At 49.3% G+C, this 20,368-nt stretch overlaps 1 protein-coding gene across 11 annotated transcripts in view; it reads left to right on the top strand.

Moving 5' to 3' along the window:
- The first annotated feature begins 523 nt into the window (after nucleotides 1-523).
- WT1 (WT1 transcription factor) overlaps nucleotides 524-20,368 on the top strand; it is a 47,762-nt gene continuing 27,917 nt past the window's right edge. For 4 of the 11 annotated variants that reach the window (XM_069540895.1, XM_069540896.1, XM_069540892.1 and 1 more), the window contains exons 1-4: nucleotides 524-1,181; nucleotides 6,858-6,980; nucleotides 7,425-7,527; nucleotides 17,477-17,554. In XM_069540895.1, coding sequence (XP_069396996.1) covers nucleotides 737-1,181; nucleotides 6,858-6,980; nucleotides 7,425-7,527; nucleotides 17,477-17,554 — 749 coding nt within the window. In that variant the 5' untranslated portion in view covers nucleotides 524-736. Of the gene's footprint in view, nucleotides 1,182-5,070; nucleotides 5,081-6,857; nucleotides 6,981-7,424; nucleotides 7,528-17,476; nucleotides 17,555-18,605; nucleotides 18,657-20,368 lie in introns of those variants that run through there. The other 7 variants (XM_069540893.1, XM_069540890.1, XM_069540889.1 and 4 more) reach the window with 6 other exon arrangements.

Genomic DNA, 20,368 nt, shown 5'->3' with positions numbered 1-20,368 from the left:
ACACAGGGATGCAGAGGGGACATTCAGTGCTCACCTGGAGAGGCTCGCCAGTGCCCCAAGGCGCCCACACTCGCGAAGGCCGAGAAGGGGAGGTGGGGGGAGGATTGTGTCCCACAGGCCTGCGGAGAGCGCGTGGCGGGTAGGAGAGGAGGGTGTCTCCGAGAGGGACGCTCCCTCGGGCCCGCCCCCCACCCCCACTGCGAGGACGCCCCCAAGGAGTCGCGCGCCCTGCCTAATCTGCTAGGGCTGCGGTGTGAATGGAGCCGCCGAGACTCCTGACTCCTCCTCCTCCCCCGCCGCCGGCCCCTCTTATTTGAGCTTTGGGAAGCTGGGGGTAGCCAGGCAGCTGGGGTAAGGAGTTCAAGGCAGCGCCCACACCCGGGGGCTCTCGCAACTCGACCGCCTATCCGCTCCCCCCTTCCCGCCCTCCCTCCCACTCATTCACCCACCCACCCACCCACCCATAGCCGGGACTGCAGCCCAGGAGCCGGGGCCCCGCCGCCTCCTCGCCGCGATCCTGGACTTCCCCCTGCCGCAAGAGCCGGCATCCACGTGTGCCCCGGAGCCAGCGTCTAAGCACACGCTCCGCTCCGGGCCTGGGTGCCTCCAGCAGACCGAGCAGCCGGGGATCCAGGGCCCGGAAAGCATCTGGGCCAAGTTAGGCGCGGCGGAATCGAGCGCCGAGCGTCTGCAAAGCCGGTGGGGCCGCGGAGCGTCCGGGGCTGAGCCACAGCAAATGGGCTCCGACGTGCGGGACCTGAACGCGCTGCTCCCGGCGGTACCCTCGCTGGGTGGTGGCGGCGGTTGCGCCCTGCCCGTGAGCGGCGCGGCGCAGTGGGCGCCGGTGCTGGACTTTGCGCCCCCGGGCGCCTCGGCTTACGGTTCCTTGGGCGGTCCTGCGCCGCCGCCTGCTCCGCCGCCACCACCTCCGCCGCCGCCGCCTCACTCGTTCATCAAACAGGAGCCGAGCTGGGGTGGCGCGGAGCCGCACGAGGAGCAGTGCTTGAGCGCCTTCACCGTCCACTTCTCGGGCCAGTTCACCGGCACGGCTGGAGCCTGTCGCTACGGACCCTTCGGTCCTCCTCCGCCCAGCCAGGCGTCGTCCGGCCAGGCCAGGATGTTCCCCAACGCGCCCTACCTGCCCAGCTGCCTCGAGAGCCAGCCCGCTATTCGCAACCAGGGTAAGCAGACTGGGGAGCGCCCCCTACATGCGGGGCGGTGGCGACGGGGCTGTGGCTGCGCGCGGGCACTCCCCTGTCCTACCCCTTACCTGGCCACAGCTTACTCGGCTGCCTCCCCAAGGACTGTGAGGGTAGAGGAAGCAGCAGCTGGGGGAGAGGAGGGCAAGACGAGGGAGTCCAGGGCATGGGCCCCTGACATCCTCCAGAGCGGGGAACCGGACTCTTCGCATGAGCCGGGAGGTCATCTGGGGCTCCTCGGACCTCGGGAGATTCTAAGACTATTCCCCGTGGGAGTGGGAAGCGGGAACCGGTGCAATGCCTGGCTCTGCCTCGGGAAGAGGTTTTGTCGCTCAAGGCACCACCAAACTGTCGCCAGGCATTGGACTTTTTAGACCCTGGATTCAGAGCGGGACCAGCGCAGGGTGAGCAGCCTTTGCTGCCTCTGCCACGGCAAAATGTCCAGGAGCCACTCTAGACCTAAGGGGGGCACAGTAAGCACCTTGGAGCACTAGAATGCGTAAATGAATGAGCTAGAGACAACAGTGGCTTTCCTGGACCCGTGTCCGTGTTGGCCTGTGGCTCCAGCGCATGGTAGTGTATAAGTGGATCTCTCCCGGGTTTCAGCTCAGGTGGCGGCCACGCGGGCTCCAGGGCTGGAAGAGAACCCCGTTTATCTGATTCCAATCTCTGCGGGACCGGGTCCTACCACAGGCGGTGGAATGAGGCCCGAGCGTCGGCCTTCCTTCCAGCCCGCCTCTGGTGCCTCCTTGTCGTTGAACACGGGACTTAGCTGGAGAAAGATTTTTGCAAGACTTGGAGGTTAGAACAAGGACAGGTTTATTTTCCCTTTTCAGTCATTGTACATCGACGGACACAGCCGGTGGTTTTCTCATCCCGCGCCGGCGCCCTCTCACTTCTCTTTCTCAGGGACCAGCGCGGAACCAGTAATGCCGAACCTTTGTATTTTCGTTTCTAAGTTTATTCTAATTAGACTTGTGCGCTGTTGGGAACCTAAACCAATTCGGGTTGATTTGATATTTTAGGAAATGCTTTAAAAAAGGCGTGGATGCTTTTCCTAGAGCAAAAATTCCCTCGGGCCTAGGGACTGGGATGTTTCTAGAATGCGTGGGCTAGGAGGAACAGAGTGTGTACTGTTTGCAGGAGGTGCTGCGGCTCCCGAGGCTCAGAAGAAGGGCCCTGTTCTTCCCGCCTTCTCACGCACATTCTAAAACCGTATTTCTAGGCTGTTCGTATCTTACCCCAGCCCCGAGCACCTAGCCCACCCGAAGCCCTGGCAAAACCGAAACCGCCCTCCTCTTTTCGTTCGGGGAACCTGGGATCCATGTTCTGTGGAAGAACCTCAAGCCCGTCCATGGGGTCCCTCCACTCTAGGTCTTTCCTAAAGGAAATTCGTGTTTCAAACTCAGGGAGTATTGGAACAGCTCAGTGACTGTTACAGATTCTTTTCCTCTGATCGTACCACCTCTAATTAGCAGGCTGGTGTTACCTCTGGCAAATCTCCGGGTCTCAGTTTCCCCATCTGTAAGAGGAGAGCCAAGATGGGCAACCTGGTGTTTGGCTCAGGTTTGAAGTTCTATGCCACAGAAGCAGAAGTCCGACCCTCCCCCCGCAGGGGTTCTAAACACAGAAGGCAGCAGCCACGTAAACTTGGTTGGACCAGAAACGGCAAGACTGGCAGGCAGGTGTGTGACATGAGTGAGTCTCTGTATGGATGCTTGCTATTTGAAGACACCTGAGAAGCTATTTGATCTAAGTACCCCCTGTGCAAAATACTACCATTATCATTTATTTGAAACCATCTAGGTTCTGTCGGGGGTTTTGGAACCTGGACTCTGTGGCTTTGATTGGATCCCTGGGTCCATCCTTCTACAGGGTGCTGGTGCCCAGAATTTCATCAACTCAGCCTCAGGAGTGAGACTGTGGGCGTCCTAGCCAGTGGGCAATATGCTAAAAGGAAAAATCCCAATTCTTTTCTAGAGGATAGGCCCAGGATGTTAAAGAGAAAAGGGGCTTGGGAGCTGGAGACCGACTAGCAGGTAAAGGAGTCCCATCCTGGGAAATAGCCCAGTAGAGAGGCGGCCCCAGATCCAGGCCACAGCCTGTAAGCGGGTTCCTGTCTTCTTCGGGCTTAGGTTCTCTCTTGTAATCAAAACATAAAGGGATCACACTTGACCAGTCCTTGGGACTCAGCCAGCAGCTGGGAGCTGGGGTCGGATGTCAGAAGCCACTTGTACCTCAACCCTGGCATTGGCAACCAGAGTGGGCCCTGGGGCCCTGAGATTTCAGATTTATTCTCTCGACTTCTGGGCTTCCTGCAGCTCTCCCAGCAATGTAGAGTCTTGGCAGGAGGCTTAACCAGGGGAAAGCAAGGGCATCAATTCCTTCCCCAAAGTGTGGGAATGGCCATCAGCAGGCCGAGGCGGAGAGGAATCAAGCTTCGAGATCCCTGTCCCCAGGCAGGGCAACCTAGCAATGGCCCAGGGGTGGGGACAATTGCTGGCACTCTTGAACCTCCCCCCACCCCAAGGTATCACACCTCGTTTTTTCCCAATTGCTTAAATATTATAGCTGGTATTCTAATCTTGCTTCTAAATATTAATTCAGGAAACATTTATTGAGCACCTACTCTGTGCCAGGCACTGGGGATTGAATGTTAAGACAATTAAAGTGCCTCAACCTTTGCAGGAAGCTCACAGCCTAACACTGGAGGAGCCCCTTATTTTTGGATGAGGAAATCTAGGCTCTAAGAGATAATGTGTGCAGGAGATCTCTCTGTGGCAGAACTTGGACTCAAACCCAGACCATTCTAGGTTATTTCTACCTCCTTTCCCAGGGATCTAGGCCCCGCTGTTGAGATGGATTTTCTCTTGCCTGCTGGATGGGCACCCAACCCACTGTAGTCTGTGTGAGGGGTGGGGAATTTGCCGGGGCAGAAGAAGGGCGAGGACTTCGATAGCCCTAGACTAAGTGCAGGGTTTGGGAAGGGAAGACAAAGACTGCTTGACAGTCTGCCCGATTCCCCCAGACCGGCTGGCGCGCAGCACCCTATACCTACAGGAGGCCTTGTTATCACCGGGCCACTCTAGTGTCACGTGGGGACACCAGCTCAGCCCTAGGGCCAAGGGCGCCCCCCTTGGGTCGCATTGGAGAGGGTATTTCGTTGCGGGACAAATTTCCCCGTATGCTGCGGCAGCTGCGGAGTCATGATTTTCAGCCTTGGGACCACCTTCCTGACTGAGCCTGCTGTCCACTTCATCCCTCAGCTCCCGAGGGGCCTGGCCCGGCCAGGCGGTTCCCGGGCTCCTCCGCTGCGTCGGGCGGGGGAGAGAAGCGCACAGCGTGTCTCGCCTCTCCCCGCGGTCAAGGTTGCATTCCCTTCCCCGGCCGAGACTAATCGTGGGAAAGGCGCTACCTTGGCCCCTCGAGCCTCTCCCTCTAAGGCCTGTACAAGGAGCCTTTGAACACGCTGCCCCTTTCTGCCGGCAGCTGTCCCTCCCCCGGCCTCCGCCCCCGCGCCCTCCGCGCCTGGCTCAGCGCTAGGCCCCGGGACAGCACGCTCTGATCAGTTCCGCATCCGACAAGTTTCTAATTTAAAGAGCTCTCCCTCCTCTCTGAGGGCCCTTTCACCGAAGCCATCCCCTCTCCGGGGAGGGGGACTGCGAGAGGGGGTTGGAGGCCAGCCTCTGCCCAGCGGTCCGGTGTCCGGTCTGGGACGGGTCCTTGGGAGCCTCGCGGGGCGCGGAGGCGACGCGGCCGGCGCAGGAGCTGCAGCCCGCAACCCGTGGCACTAGCCGCGCACCGAAGGTTGCGGAGCCTGCCTCCGAGGACAGCACGGTGCCCGGGCCACTGCCTTCTCATCGGTTCAGGAATGGAGAAGGGTTCGTCTAGAGACAACTCCTTTATTGCTTCTGTTTCTCCTCTTTATTTAAAAAATGGTCTTTGAAAATTCGGCCTTCCCTCTGCAAAACTGGGTGCTTGGAGCCAAATTTCGTTTGTCAGCGGCCTGGTAGGCCTTAAACACAGCCTGGCCTCCGCTCCCAAAGTGAAGTGCCTGGAAGCCCAAGCGCGCTCACCCACTCCTGACAGCTAACGGGGCGGGGGTTATCTTTGCCCACTTAGCAGGCCAGAAATGGAGGCCTCTGGGGTCATGTAAATTATAAAAGCTGGTGGCTTCTTAAGTTGTCAACCTGTGGCACCAATTGGTGCGTGAGACTTGGACTCCCCTGTACAATCCGGTAATGAAGACCTGTTCAAACCCTCCCTCCCACACTGACACACCACATTCCCCGAAGTGGACTGTAGAAGGTCGGTTTTTGTTTTTTTTTTTGGGAGATGTGTATTTGAAAGATGTGAGTAATGGCCACCTTTCACTGTTCAATCTGAGTCTTCACTGGACACCTGTTGTAGAGTCTTGACCATGTCTGGGGCGAGAGTGGGGGAATGGGGTTCATTTGACTTATCCCACTCCCAAGAATCGAGCGGGGTTTGGAGACTCAGCTCAGTGCCCAGAGGCGGGGCTGAGGGTGGGGGGACTGGGTCTGGCCCAGTGGCCCTGCAGGGAGCCGATGTGAGCGTCTGGACCAATCTGATTCGTCACTTGGTCAGGACCTCAGGCCAGAGACTACTGAGCCTGCGCATAGTCAGGGACCCCACCATTGGGTTCAGGGCTCAGAACTGATCTTTATCTTAGCTGGAGGATACTTTTTCCCCAGAGGCAGCTACAGCTTTGCGGAAGCTAGTTGGGTAAATGTTTAAAGTAATTTAGTGACAATAGTCACAGAAAGAGACTACGTTTCTCAACCAACACGTTTTTGGTTTTTTTTCCCCCCTCACTTTCGGAGAGCTGGGGAAGAATACGGGCGGTATTGCCCTCGGTTTCTCGGCAGGGAAACTGAGGCAGAGGACCAGTGCATACCATGGAGGGAAAGGGAGGTAGAGTCTCAGGCACACTGAAACAAACAGGCTTCCTGGACTGGTGCGCGAGGAAGTCCGCCCCGGCAATGGTGGTCACAGTCCGACCCTCTGGGCGCGAGGTGGGTCCGAGGTAGGAAGGAGGAGGGCGCAGGGTCGAGGCCCGTGGGCCCAACTTGAAAGGCCCCTTCTTTTTTCCCCCTCACCAGCTTTCCCGAGGGCCTTGGGTGTCAATGGTGTCGGGTCGCTCGCGCAGCCTCAGACAGATAACATTACTCTGTAATTACTCTCCCCATTTAAAGCCCATGCCGTTTAACTGGTCCCGAGTAATTAATGAAAGTTGGTGCGCGGGCCTCTGATTTACGGCTGCGAGTCAGCGCCGGGTCAGGCGAGCAGATTCATTTCGGTCGCCCGCGCTGCCCAGTTTTGGGGGGAGAACAACTTTCTCCGCCGAGCGGTTGTCGGCTTTCATACTTGCGAGGTGTTCGGTGCAGAAGCGGCGGACACCGTGAAAGACAAGGGCGTAAATAAATTGGGAAATGGTGGGGAGGCCTGGGTTTTACTCGGGAAAGGACGGGGAGCCTGTCGCGAGGTCGCATTGGGCCCGGCTTCTCTCTGCAAGCCCTGGGGGCTGAGGCAGCGGGATCCGAATGAGGGGCTGGGCGCTCCTCGCCCGGGTTCTGGTTCAGACACACGGTCCCTGACTCCCCGCCGACACTGTTTCTCTCTCGGCCGCGCCCGCAGGATACAGCACGGTCACCTTCGACGGGACGCCCAGCTACGGTCACACGCCCTCACACCACGCGGCACAGTTCCCCAATCACTCCTTCAAGCACGAGGATCCCATGGGCCAGCAGGGCTCGCTGGGTAAGAGGAGGGAATGATGTGGGGTCTTTCTCCCCTTCTTCCATGCTACCCCTCACTCCCCAGGAATTTCCAACGCACAGCAAATTGGGGAAGGGAGGAGAGGATAGCTAAAAGAATTTTAGAAATAATTAGCCTAATCTCACTCAAAAGAAAAGATTGTTTCCCCCCACCCCAAGTATGTTAACTCCGCTCAGCCGAGACCGCGAATGTCCAGAGGGTCTTTTCGGTGCTCTGTGCCGTGACTGCTAAGGGAATGTGAAGTGAGAGGCTTAGCTCGCTGTGACCTGTAGGCCGTCTCTCTGCACGCCCCGGCATCCAGGCCCTAGGGCCCCCAGTGCAGCCTGGGAGCCCAGCTCAGGACGCTCTGCCCCAGCCCTTGACCGCGGCCTCGCACCCCCTGCCCTTGGTGTGCTGCTCTCACCCCGCTCTCCTGGCTCTCTGCAGGTGAACAGCAGTACTCCGTGCCGCCCCCAGTCTACGGCTGCCACACGCCCACCGACAGCTGCACAGGCAGCCAGGCCCTGCTGCTGAGGACGCCCTACAGCAGGTAGGAAGGCGCTCGGCACCTCATCTAGGTCCTCGCGACCTCGGAGGGGGCGCTCGAGCCAGCGGGCACGGGAACGTCCGACGCGGGGCAGCCCGGATGCGTCCGTGCAGGGTCCTGGAGGCAAAGTACGCCTCTAGCCCACTCGTCTCCATAAAGCAAGTGAAAGCCTCTCTCCTGGCTCCTATTTGAAAGAAGTAGCTTTCCCCGTCTCCCGGCGTTCTTACTTTGTGTGTGTACGTTGGTTTTTGGTTTTGGTCGCGCCGCGCGGTATGCGCGATCTTAGCTCCGCGACTAGGGCTCGAACCCGCGTCCCCTGCAGCGGAAGCGCGGAGTCTTAATCACTGGACCGCCAGGGAAGTCCCCCCCCCCCCCCCACTGTGTTCTTACTTGGAATATAAATGAGGGCGATTACTGTTTGGAGATGAAGAAGAAAGAGCGGCGCTTTAAGGAGTATTTTTTTTTAACATCTTTATTGGGGTATAATTGCTTTACAATGGTGTGTTAGTTTCTGCTTTATAACAAAGTGAATCAGTTATACATATACATATGTTCCCATATCTCTTCCCTCTTGCGTCTCCCTCCCTCCCACCGTCCCTATCCCACCCCTCCAGGCGGTCACAAAGCACCGAGCCGATATTGAGGAGTATTTTTTAAAAGGGCTCTTTGCTGGGAGGACTTCAGCTTCCTAGGGATCAAAGATTAAACACGGGGTCCACTCCCACTCGTTTCTTCTCACTCCTCAAGCCTCTCCTCGCGCACTGGCCACACCCGCCAGCCTTCTCTGGGACGAATTCGAGGGCGCGTACACTCGAGCCACAGCCTTCTCCCCACCCCTGTCCCCCAGAGTCTCGGGCTGCAGCACCACTCTGTGGGCGTCGTCCCCAGCGCCCAGCTACCCCGGACTGTGTGCGGGACTGTGGTCGGGCGGCAGCGGTACCTGCGGGGAGACCGCTCCAGCCCGCGCCCGCCGTTCTTCCTGTTCCCGTGAGGCCGAAGACCAGCTTCTTTTACTTGCAGACTCTTTTCCAGCTCCTCGTGCCTTCTCTAGGTTCTTGCTCCACCCTCCACCTTCTCTCCCCCAAATTTACTCTTCAACTTTGGGTGAACTTGGCCGGCATCCCGCGTCACCGATAGGGTTGCCTAGTAACTATACCGGCTGGAGCTGGGCGGGATGGTGGGGCGGAGGGAGGGAAGTGGCAGATCGCGGCCTTGGATGCCGGGGATTGGGCGCGCATTACCTCATATTCCATCCGTACCCCCCACCCGGTGCTGCGGGGATCCTGATACCGACTGCCCCAGACTCATCTCCATCCTCCCTCCCCTCTGTTGGAAGACCCGGGACTGACGTCAAGGGAAGGAGGTAGTGAGGTAATAAAGGAAGGAAAAGCGTCTGCCCTGGGAGATTGGTGGAAGGAATGGCCGCGCCTGGGGGACCTGCAGCCCCACAGGTGGAGGAGGGGAAGGAATGTTCGCTCCTGAGCCCGCAGGCGGCTCATGCCAATGTTCCGACGTGTTTATGAAACCGAGCCTAGGACTGGTCTGATTCTCCCATCCCGGGGAGGGACAGGGTGGAGCCCGTCTACTTCTGTACGCCTACAGTACACAGATTTTGGAAACCTTTCCTTTTGATCGGGAAATCCGGCATATCTAATCTGATCTTGGATTCAAGATAACTTTTTTTCCTCCCTACTCCCCCCCGCCTTTTTTTTTTTAAAGTTTAGAGAGGGGGGGGGGAAAGACATGCATTTTGCCCAGATAGAGGTATTGAATGGTCACACCTTCTCACCCTCCTTTTCTCCCTCTCTAGTTAGAACCCAGTTCTGTTCTTTGGCACCTCAGGCCCAGTGATCTGTCCCGAGCAGCCATCTTTGCACCAGCCCTTGGTGGGTCAACTCACTGGAATAGGTACAGGATCTGAAATCTCTGTTGTGAACCCCCTCTCCAAGCAAAACTGAGATGGTAGGGTCATTGCCATCCTTTTTAAGGAGCTGCTCCTGCCTATTGCCAGAGTAGCATTGCTCTTATTCTAGCCATTGGGGGAACAGATGGAATGGTTCCCAGTGAGATGATCTTGACCCAGTCATTCTCCCTTGGCTCCTGGCTGACGCCTCACCCCAAGCAGAGAGGAAGACCTTGATGCTGGAATGGGTGCTATTTAGATGGGTCCGGCTACGTGCTTGGAGGTTGGGGACTGGGAGGCTTTGGAGTCTGGTTCAGGAGTGACACAGTTACACACATTCCTTACTCTCCCCTCTTCAAGCCTAGATCCACCCTGTGGGTCCCTAAGAAGGGACTGAACAGCCTAAAAATGAGTAGGGGATAAAGTGATCACGACTTCTGTCTTAGCAGCAGTTCTCCAAACTGAGTCCCTGTGATGGATTTTGACTTAGGGCTGAATGAGTGGTTGCTATGGAAGCAGGAAAAATCACTTGGATTGCATTTTATACATAAAAATTTCACATTTTCTAATCCATCTTCTAACTGGCCACTGTATAAAGCAATTTTGTCAGGTTCATCTTTCAGAGATATTTGCTTATCCCTTTCTTCTTTCTACATAATTGGAACTTCTTTGCTCATTTTTATATGAATGTCATAAAAATACCATTTTCTCTTGTTACAGGAAAATCTCTAAGTAATATCTCCTGAAACAAAATTTGTGACCCCGTAGGAAAAGTTTGCTTCCTTGAAGTTTGTGCTGAGTCTTTGAAGCTCCATCCACTCTAAATTGACAGCATTTCTAATCACTTTTCAAAGATCAGGTACTTGCCCTGCAGTAATGATGGATGGACATTCGTAGGGATGTTTTAAAATTGGATCTGCGCATCAACATTACTACCATTATGGTTATGTCATTTCCTTCTTCCCTACTCCTAAACATGTTTGAAGGATATTTAAATGCTTTTGTGAACACAGTGTTTGAAAAAGCATAGGAAGTACAACTAAACTTTAATCACTTAACGGCTAAACTTTTAGATTTTAGATATTCAGTGGTTCTTCTGATCCCTGGCTCTGGTCCCTTTTCTGTCTAAACCTGGGACCTCCTGTGAAAGGCTTGCCTGTATTTTGTTTGACTTGTTGCACTTGACCCCCTAAGGCAGCCTGCCCAGCTTCTTTGCCCTGCCCTTCCAAAGCTTCTGTCTCCCCATTCTTGGATTTAGTCTCCCTTCCCACATGACCTAAAGGTAATGAATGGTACATACACTGACATTAGATAAGCACTGCACAATGTGAATTTGCTTTGAGGAAATTCTCAAAATTCTCTCCCTAGTCTGAGAGAACTGTAAAGTGATTCTCTCCTCTCTTTCAGGTTACAGATCGGAGGAGTTACAGCTATACACAGATGTGATTAGTAGTGAATAGAAAATGACACCCCAATCAACTTACGGGAAGTGTTAGGAGATAGTTTTCTCCGTACTCTCTCCCCACCGTATTGAGAGTGGGTAGAATTTTGTCTAAAGAATTCTGGAACAGATTCCAGCCCTTCTGGAGCCCAGCACTCACAGCCCTTATTACGTAATCACTAGGCTTTACTGCATATTGTGTGCTGCTGGGCACTGCGCTGCGTGCTTCCCTCAGTTTACTCATTTAGTTCTTCTGATTACCCACGAGGTTGGTACGGTCGTCCGCACTCTACTGAAGAGGAGGTAGGTTCAGAGACTCCAAGTAACCTGCTCAAGTTACACAGCGAGTGAGAATCAGAACCAAGATTTGATTCTTAGTCTCTCTGCCTTCAAAGCTCATGTGTGCTCTGAATCGCTGAGGGATTCCAAGCCACTCAGTGTCCTCCACCTGGAATATTCCCCTTATACAGTCTGTGCCAGCACCTTTGCTAATAAATAGTAAGAACAAATGCTTATATAAGCTTACTACTTCCAGAAACCATTCTGAGAGCTTCACAAGTATTGACTTATTTACATTTGATCTGAAACTCTTTGAGGTAGGCAATAGGTTATCACCCCCATTTGACAGAGGGGGAAACTGAAGCCCTTGGAGGTGAATTTGCCCAGCGTGACACAGTAAGGGACAGAGCAAGTGCGAGGCTCCAGAATCCATCTTCCCACCCTCTGCACCCTGCTGCCTCTCCTGATGGTTAAGGCCATTCCTTTCCAAACGTGGCATCTGCCTTAGGTCTTGCTAGAGGAAGGTCTTTATTCCTCACATTGGTGAAAGAAACCCCGTTATCCATTAGTTTTACCCATAGTTTTCAATTGAAATCACTCAGTGGATCCGAGGCGGTATTTTCGTGGGTGAGTATTGTAGGAGCCAACTGGAACTTTCTCCTGAAGTCTTAACTCACAAAGCAGCTGTCTGTCAAGCTCCAGACTCCTCCAGCTTTCCCTTTACCACTCACTGGGCGTGAACTACTGAAGTTCAGTCCAGGCTCCTAAAGAAACAGGCAGAAGTGGCAGAGACCTTTCTCCCTTCCATCCAGACCCAGGGGGAGCGACAGCTTCCAGGGCCACCCTCGTCTGTGCTTGCTCAGAGGCAAGGTCCCAGGGAAGGAGGGACCCCATGCTACCCTGAGGGGAAAAAGTAGTGAAGTCCAACCACACTAAGCACAGTTTTCCCCTGATTTTGACCTAGAACAGGCAGCTAGCTGGGCCTTCCCTGCTCACTTCCCTTGAATCCTCTTCCACAAGTCCCCCTCTCTCCGTCAGCTTGCTGAGCTCCTTGGAGCCCCCAGTCCCTGACCGTGCCCATTTCACGGGTTGATTCTCACAGCTACTTTGAAAAGGAGTTCTGTGCCCTGTGTTTGAAAAATATTCCCCCATACACTTTTTTTTAGACATTCTAGTTTCCTTTTCTTTTTGCACTCTTATTAGGTTTACATATTCATTTTTAGCAACTGTGCTACTAATTTAAATGAGAATGCATGTTTCCTTTGGCCCCCTAGCAGGTAACACTATTCCAATTCTGAAGCAGTCATTGCTAATTTGAATATTTTTAATTGAATGTTGACAATTCAATCCAATGATGAAGTTGACAGTGGAGCCTGTTACCGGTAGACTGTCTTCCATGTGAGAGAAGCTTCCTTAGCAGCCATAGAGCTTCTGGGGAATCCAGTCAGTGGGAAGTACATGATCTACCATTTAGGTTAGCCTTCAATGTAGAATTAAATCAGAGGACATCTGTCACCGAAGAAATAAAATCATAATTAATAATGCCTCTTCCTACGTGTCGTCTACAAACACTGTACATGGTGTCCAAGTTTCATTTAAGACAATACTGATATTTGTTTCCCATATAGGTAGGCATGAAGGCAGAAAGTCTGAAATGGTTTCCAGGGTGGTGGGCAGTGTTATCAAAGCCAAAGAAAGGCTTGAATTGGACTTGTCTCCAGGGAGCGGGAAAAATCTAGTTTCAATTATTCCTGCAACATTTGTGCTGACCAAGTGTTTATTAATAGAAGTGGAATCCCCTGTGGGTTTTTCTTTGGTTAACTGGTGAGCTAGAGAGAAATTACAATACCAAGAGATTGACTGTAAAATGATTATTCACCATGGCCTGCTGAGCAGAAATTTCTGAACAGGCAGCCTCCGTGGCGCCTCGGAGGGAAGAACGCAGGAAAGAGTCTGCGTGGAAGTTTGGCTGCAGCCTCTGTGCACGAGCGTTGGGTCGTCAGGTAGAGGCGTGGGGCAGAGCTATTACAGCAAACCCTGGAAACATCATGAATTCTGATCACAGATGCCAGTTACATGTGCCTTTTTCTTATGAGGAATTTTTTTCCTTGATCTCGGGAAATACTTTTCTTCTACCAAGATGCTGGTTTGCCAGCCAGCAACCGTCTGGCAGAGGTAACTCCAGTCTTAATCAGGTTCAACAGTTCCATTCCAGTGGTAATAAGGACTTTTCTACTTTGTTCTGCTGGATATACTTAAACACACTTAAAGATGAAAATGTACTTGAATTACACATGCATTTGAAGAGTGGGGGAGTTCTGGTCCAGATAATAGCCGAGAGCTTTTCTCTTCCTTTCTTTTTGTGCAGAGGTCAAGAACTCAGTAATACTGCAGTCCAGGCCAAAGCAAACTCTATATGATCTACTACTGATTTCCTTTTAAGTTCCCCTTTTTGCTAGGACTGACTTCCTTTTATTTCACTCCAACTTGCATTAATCCCAGTTATAGAAGTTTCTTTCCTCTCTCCCTTGCTTCCAACTTCAAACATTTCTTACATAGGAAACCAGTGACTTTTTCTGTTTAAAGATCTACTTAAAAATATAAAAGACACCATGACTTTTGGAATATATTTTGGCAGCCAGCAATTTCAGAGTTCACTTCCAAACAGACAGAGTTAGATGGGGAGCAGAAATGCCTACATGACCACTGTGGCCACTGTGAGCCAAACCACCTGCTTATCTGATCTACTCTGGGAATGAGGTGGTCGACACCTCCAGTGGTTATTTAGTAATTAGATGCTTTATTTGCCAGGGATCATATTTTCCTCTACTGGTGCTGCCTCTTTTCGTGGCTTTTCATGATGAGAGCTGGGTGTTGACCAACTGCCCAGAGAGATCATATTTTGAGCATGCTTGGGACCAGTATTTTTAGTTCGAATTCGCATTTTGTCCTCTCCCAGCAGCAGCTATTGTCACTACTGTCATTGTCATCCAGCTGAAAGATGGTGCCAGCCAAGCCGACTGACTGAGCCGCTGAGGAGTTGCAGCCAACAGAAGGCAGGATGTGGTTAAGGCTGTGCTCTGATCCTATGGCCAGCCTCAGGAAACCTATCTGGTGGTGGTTGTTGTTTGTTTGGTTTTTGCTTGGGGATTTTCTGAAAGTCCTTCCCCACTGGCCCTTTCCACCTTCTCTCCCCTTTTGAGGATTTGCAAGCTGAGCTATCAGGACCACTGAAATCGAAGTGAGGGTCCTACTGGGATCTTGGCACACTGTTCTTAATCAGGTGAAGAGGATGTGGTTGGGCACCACATCTTGGAGACAGAGAAGGTCATGATGCTCCCTTGAGTATGTTCTGTTTCACCTCCAGACTCCTGTTTGTATTATTATATTATTTTTACTATCATTTAAAAGGTAGTGAGAGGACAAGGTTCAGACGTTAAGTAATGCCAGGAAGCCTTTAAAGGGGCCTAGCAGGGTAGAGGTGGGGGCATCAGGCAAGTCAGCACTAGGCACTTCTCTGAGCCCCCGTCCTCCTCCGATAAATGGGGATCATAATTACACCTGCCTCACAGAGTTGTTGTGAGGAGTATTGGTGATGTGTGAATGTACTATACAAAATTTGATGGATTAGAAAAAGTTAAAATATATTATCTGTATAGTCTTGAAAGAGCCAGTATTAGAGCTTCACAACATCCTGGTAAAGTTAGACTGATTGAGATTAATATTCCCATTTAACAGATGAGAAAACTGAGGTGCAGAGAGCTGAACTGATATGCTCAAGGTCTTAACATTTACCGAGTAGCACTGTTCAATAGAAACGTAATGCGAGTCATCTATGTAATTTGACATTTTCTAATAGCCACATTAAAAAAAATAAGAAACAGGAAATTAATTTTTAAAATATTCTATCTAACCTCAAAAGCCCAAATCTTATTTCAACGTGTGGTACTCTCCATATTTCAAGTGCTCAATAGCCATGTCTGACTAGTGGCTACCATATTGGGCGGTGTGGTAGAGAGTATTTATCAAGCACCCACTAGGAAGATACATATATAAGACATAGATTCTGTAGTTTAGAAGGTTTTCTTTCTGGGGGCCAAGAAAATGTCCTTAAAATTATTTTCTCTTTAGGAATCTGCTGGACTATTCTTTAAGTCTGTGAGAAAATTCCTAAATCATAAAGTTAGATATTTGGGACTCGTTGACCCATGTGTGTAAACGTCTGTCACTCATCTTGCTTCTCAGACCTCTTGAAAATTACAGTGTTCTTAGTCTCATGCAAGGAGGAAATAATTTCAGAAAGATCCCACATCCCAATAGGACCTAGGAAAATTGTCAACTGGGGCTGAGTGATTTTAGTTGGTGAACAATTTTTTAAAAATCAGTGACAAAAATAGAGAGCTGCCTGGGGAATACAATGCCTGTTGGCTGAGATTAATGGCAAGATTAATAAATGGATTGCCTGATGAAAAGGCGCAGGAGAACAAAAACCAGTAGAGATTGTGGAGGAGGCCGCTTATTAATGAACTGTCAGCCCAAAGAAAGTTCAAGAAACTCTCCCATGTTAAATGCAGCAGGCTGGCACTTCTAATAAAAATTGGGGTCCTTCAGGAATTAATTACACTGGCCTTACAGCAAGAATTCGTGGAATTGCGAAACGTAGTGGCACAGACCAGCACCGGCCGCTGCTGTGAACAGGGAAGCTGCAGGAGAAACTAATCATTTTTTTTTCATTGATATGTAGGATATTGTGGTAGCATAATAGCCAGTCAGACACAGGGATGAATGATGGGGTCCAGATATGCACTGACTAATGAAACTACACGTACTTCGAGTTTGAAGTCACTTCACATTTCATACGTAAAATTCCCTCCTGGAATCTGATTTCCTCCTTATCCTGTGTACCCACCACTAAGGAGTTCCAAATAATTTTCAGTGATTATATGAGAGGCAGATGGACTCCACCATGATTTATCAAGCTATGCTGAGAGAGGGCATGGTGTTCATTTTTTCCAAGGGATAAATACTGTAATTTCCCTCACCCCTCCACAAGTCCCCAGTTTGGCTGGCCTTACAAAACCTTCTCTTAATTAAACTTTGGTGTTACCTCTGCCCGATGGATGAAGCAGTCCAAAGGAATGCCGTGACAAGGTGGATATTGTCCAGGATTTGCAGTCTGGTATCATACATTACATACTGAAAGCTTCTTACCTTCTTTCCCTTCTGCCATGAAGGTGGAGTGGAAATGTTCTTCTGTAATGTGTTTAGACCAAGCGTTCCCAGACAAACCATTAATCTCTTGGGTCTCAAATTTCATAATTAACCATTTCAGTTCAGAACTACATTTATTCCTAGTTGAGCTTGGTTACTTAGGAGATTTCTGGTAATTGAGTTATGTGCTAGTTTTTTAGGAAGGAGATAAATATAAAATTAATAAATTAATAAACATAAAAGCATATAATAAAGATGTTCATGAGTTGTGCATGCGGGATACTTTGAGAAGGATGTTGTTTCGGGAAATAGATGTGATAGCTCTTCTATAATGCATTTAGAGATGTGTTTTAAAGCATATGTAATAATGATATTTTTAAGAGTTGTATGTGCAAAAAAAAAGGGAGAGAAAAACTTTTGGTTGGTTTATATGGTGGGATATTTTTCCTTTGGGGTCTTAATGTAAATGATCAGCCATTGTTTTCCCTCATATAATCTAGAACTGAGTTGGGGGCTTTAAAAAAACACTCCGTGACTATACAATTTATAGAGAATGATTCCTTCAGTTGTATCTAGAGTTTATCATCCCCTTTCTTTCGCTTGTCACATCCTTGAGTATTAGACCATCCATCACCCATCACTCTTTGACTTTTCAGGCCCTCATAATCCACATGATACTTATCCTTTTGATTAAAACAACTTAATGGCCTTTTCACGAATAATTAATCTGCTGTCTTTTTACTTTCAGCTCCAGGCTTTTAACTTTAATGTTGAGCTGTCCAGCCTGTGTTGCCTTTCAAAGTTTCACTCCCTTCAGCCTCTTCCCTTCAGAGGTTTAATACCTCTTTAGAAACTTCAGTGTTTGCTCTACTAAGGTTTTTTAAAGGCTTCCAAATTATTCTCACATCCTTTCTGCTGTGTGTGAAGTGAATGACGTGCAGAGATCAGTGGGATGAAATGAAAATCATTTCAGACTCCTGAATTCTGTCATTCTGGAAAGTGTGGAGGCTTTCATTGTAAAGAAAAGTTAAAAGTGGATTGCTTTTTGGAGAAACAGTTGCATGTGTATGTGTCTTTTGTATTATGCATTTCTAACTCTGAATGTTTTTCTCTAACAGTGACAATTTATACCAAATGACCTCCCAACTTGAATGCATGACCTGGAATCAGATGAACTTAGGAGCCACATTAAAGGGGTAAGGTCTTCTCTACTCCATTTCCCTTAAACAGTAACTTACACTTGTTTGAACCATTTTAAAGGTCCTTATACCATATGAAGAGAGTACAGTTTTAAAAGAATAGGCATGGCCGTCTGTAGAATTAAGATGCTTTCCTCCCTCACCCAGTTGGTCAGTGGTGTTCAGTATTAAATTTTTAGGAATATAAACAGGGGATGTTCTTGTCTAGAACAAGGGGGTTGAGAATACTGGGGAAATTTAATATGGCCTTTCCTTATTGAATGTTTTAGAGTTCTTCGAACTTTTGTCCATTCAAACTTGTTTAATGTTTGTGTTTTGCTAGTGATATCACAGAGGTTAATCATTACATTATCTTATCAAGAAATGCTTAGAGTTTACAAAGTCCAGGATCCAAACTTCTATTTGAGTGAAGATGATTTGGACCATCCAAAGTCAGATGTGTTCACACCTGGTTGCCTGAACAGGCTTTTATCACACTTGATACACAACCAGAATAGGGAGAACATAGCAATCAAACATAGGTAGGGGCAATGCTTTGCACCTGGAACTGAAAAAACAAAGCAGGTGGGACTTGCTTTAAACCGTAAAAGAACTCACTTTTAGTTTCAAATCTGAGTTGGTGGGCAGTAGGATGTGACAGTCATGAAGCGCCTGTGGTGTATCAGGTACTCGTCTAGGTCACCTCATCTAATCTTCCTGATGGCATTATGGTGCCTAGGGACTGTTATCCTGTTTTCCAAATAAGTCAGTCAAGCTCAGAGAATTAAGTAACTTCCCAAGTTCACATCATACTATGTGGTAGAGCTGGGATTCCAAGTCCAGATCTGATTCCAAAGCAAAGGCTCTTTCCAGCCTCCCTGTGATGCCTTCCACACCCCCACTCTATCAGCCCCAGTGGGATCAAGTCCTCAGTTCAGCACTCTTGACTAGACAGCTGGCTTTACATCTCTGTGTATTTAGTGGCTTCTCATTGGACTGTGGGATCTGGGGGGCTTGCTAGAGCCACGCATGCTCCAGTCCCCATTCCCCACCTCTTCTTCTCTTCTAGAGTTGCTGCTGGGAGCTCCAGCTCAGTGAAATGGACAGAAGGGCAGAGCAAGTGAGTGGACAATGCGATGATGGCAAAGCAAATGACATAGGCCTTGTTGACTGGCACCTGGGGTGATGCAGGAGTTAGGACTGATGATGGGTAATCAGGGTAGCAGTTGGTGCACAGGGATGGGAAGAATCTATTCATTTTTTCCCTCTGTCTCTCTCTGTCTGCTCTTATTTATTGTAGATATACTGTGGGTAAAAATGGAGGTGGTGACATTTCTCATCAACATACTCCTGAAAAAAAATTTTAAAAATGATGCTGTAGCAACCCTGCTCATTTCCTGGTGAACGTTTCAAAAAAATATTAAATTTGTGGCATTACACATATTCCTGTTAGATCGGTCAAATCTTTCAGCCATACTTAACTTGCCTTTTCTCTATTTACCTTTAAATCTCTCAGGGAGAACTTAATTTTTACCCCAAGTCTATGGCCAGACTTTCTGCAAAAACTTTTTAAAATTCCTAAACATCTGTGTTTTCCCCAGCCTTAGAGCCTGCACCCTAGGACATTTCTGTAACTGTTTCTTTTGATTTTATTTTCTCTGCTTGAACACCAAAACCAGCCTTCTTCTTCTCATCTTTCTTTTGTTGGTTCAGTCCTGTTTGTTGGATCATCCTTCAGTGATTAGTGAAGTTGTTTTTCATCTTCTTAGACTCACTATTAGATCCTTCTTTCCACCCCCAGCCCCCAATTTTTCTATTTTAACCAAATCTCCACTTCGTCTCTCTAGACCCAAAAGTAAAAAAGCCTGCTATGGACTTGGATTTTTTTCTCTCCCCACTTCCATCCAAGGGGCTGCTGACAGTTTTAGGACTGTATCTTTACACCTACTCAAAACTTGTCCTATGTTTCGTGGTCCCAGCCTTTCTTTCTGGATCCCTTGCTTTTCTTCTCTCTACTGTAATCAGAATTCAGTAACTCTCCCCAAACTACATGCCAAGAATAGGTAGAACATGATTGTGAAGTGAGCGGTGTGTTTTCAGTTTTTTAAATTTCTTCATGCTGGAGTACAGGGTTAGTTTATTTGCTTAATTACAAAAATTACATATAAGGAATCTTGGCATGTATTTGAATCTGGGTCTTTCCGTAGGTGAGATAATTTTGGTACCTTTTAAGATCTTTAGACACATGATATTAGTCACTTGCTAGGGAGTCAGAGGCTATATTATAAAGATGAAGCACAAAATACAAATAATTTGTTTTGTTCAATCCTGTGTAAGAAACGAAAACTAGAAGTGTTTTCATTGATCTGGTGCTTACATTTTGGAAAAGGATTCCTGAAATTAAAATGTATTTCTTGAATACTCTCTTCAGAGAGTTGTATAAAAAGCATCAAGGACTCCTCCAGTAGATAGTCCTATAGAAGAGTAACTCTTTGGAGAGCAAAACATTACAATTGTCTAATTTCCTAATATCTTCTCTCACACTGTGTTTTTCTCTCTTTTGTAAGTCAACTAAATGTTTGCTTCCGAGTGTGAGCTGAACATTTACCTGAAGATGGGTGTTAACATTATTGGGCAGGGTGTGAAGGGCTTTATATACTTCTCCTCTTTTGATCTCACGACAATCCTAGGGTATTATGTTCACACCCATCTTTCACATGAGGAGGCTTGAGAGGTTAAGCCACCTAACCGAGTTCACTTAGCAAGTAAGGGTCAGAGCCACGTTGGAACCCACTTCTGTCTGACTCCAGCATCTGGGCCCTAGATTAGAGT

Source organism: Delphinus delphis, chromosome 8, assembly GCF_949987515.2.
Source record: "Delphinus delphis chromosome 8, mDelDel1.2, whole genome shotgun sequence".
NCBI lineage: Eukaryota > Metazoa > Chordata > Mammalia > Artiodactyla > Delphinidae > Delphinus > Delphinus delphis.
This window is presented reverse-complemented; position numbering and strand designations above follow the sequence as displayed.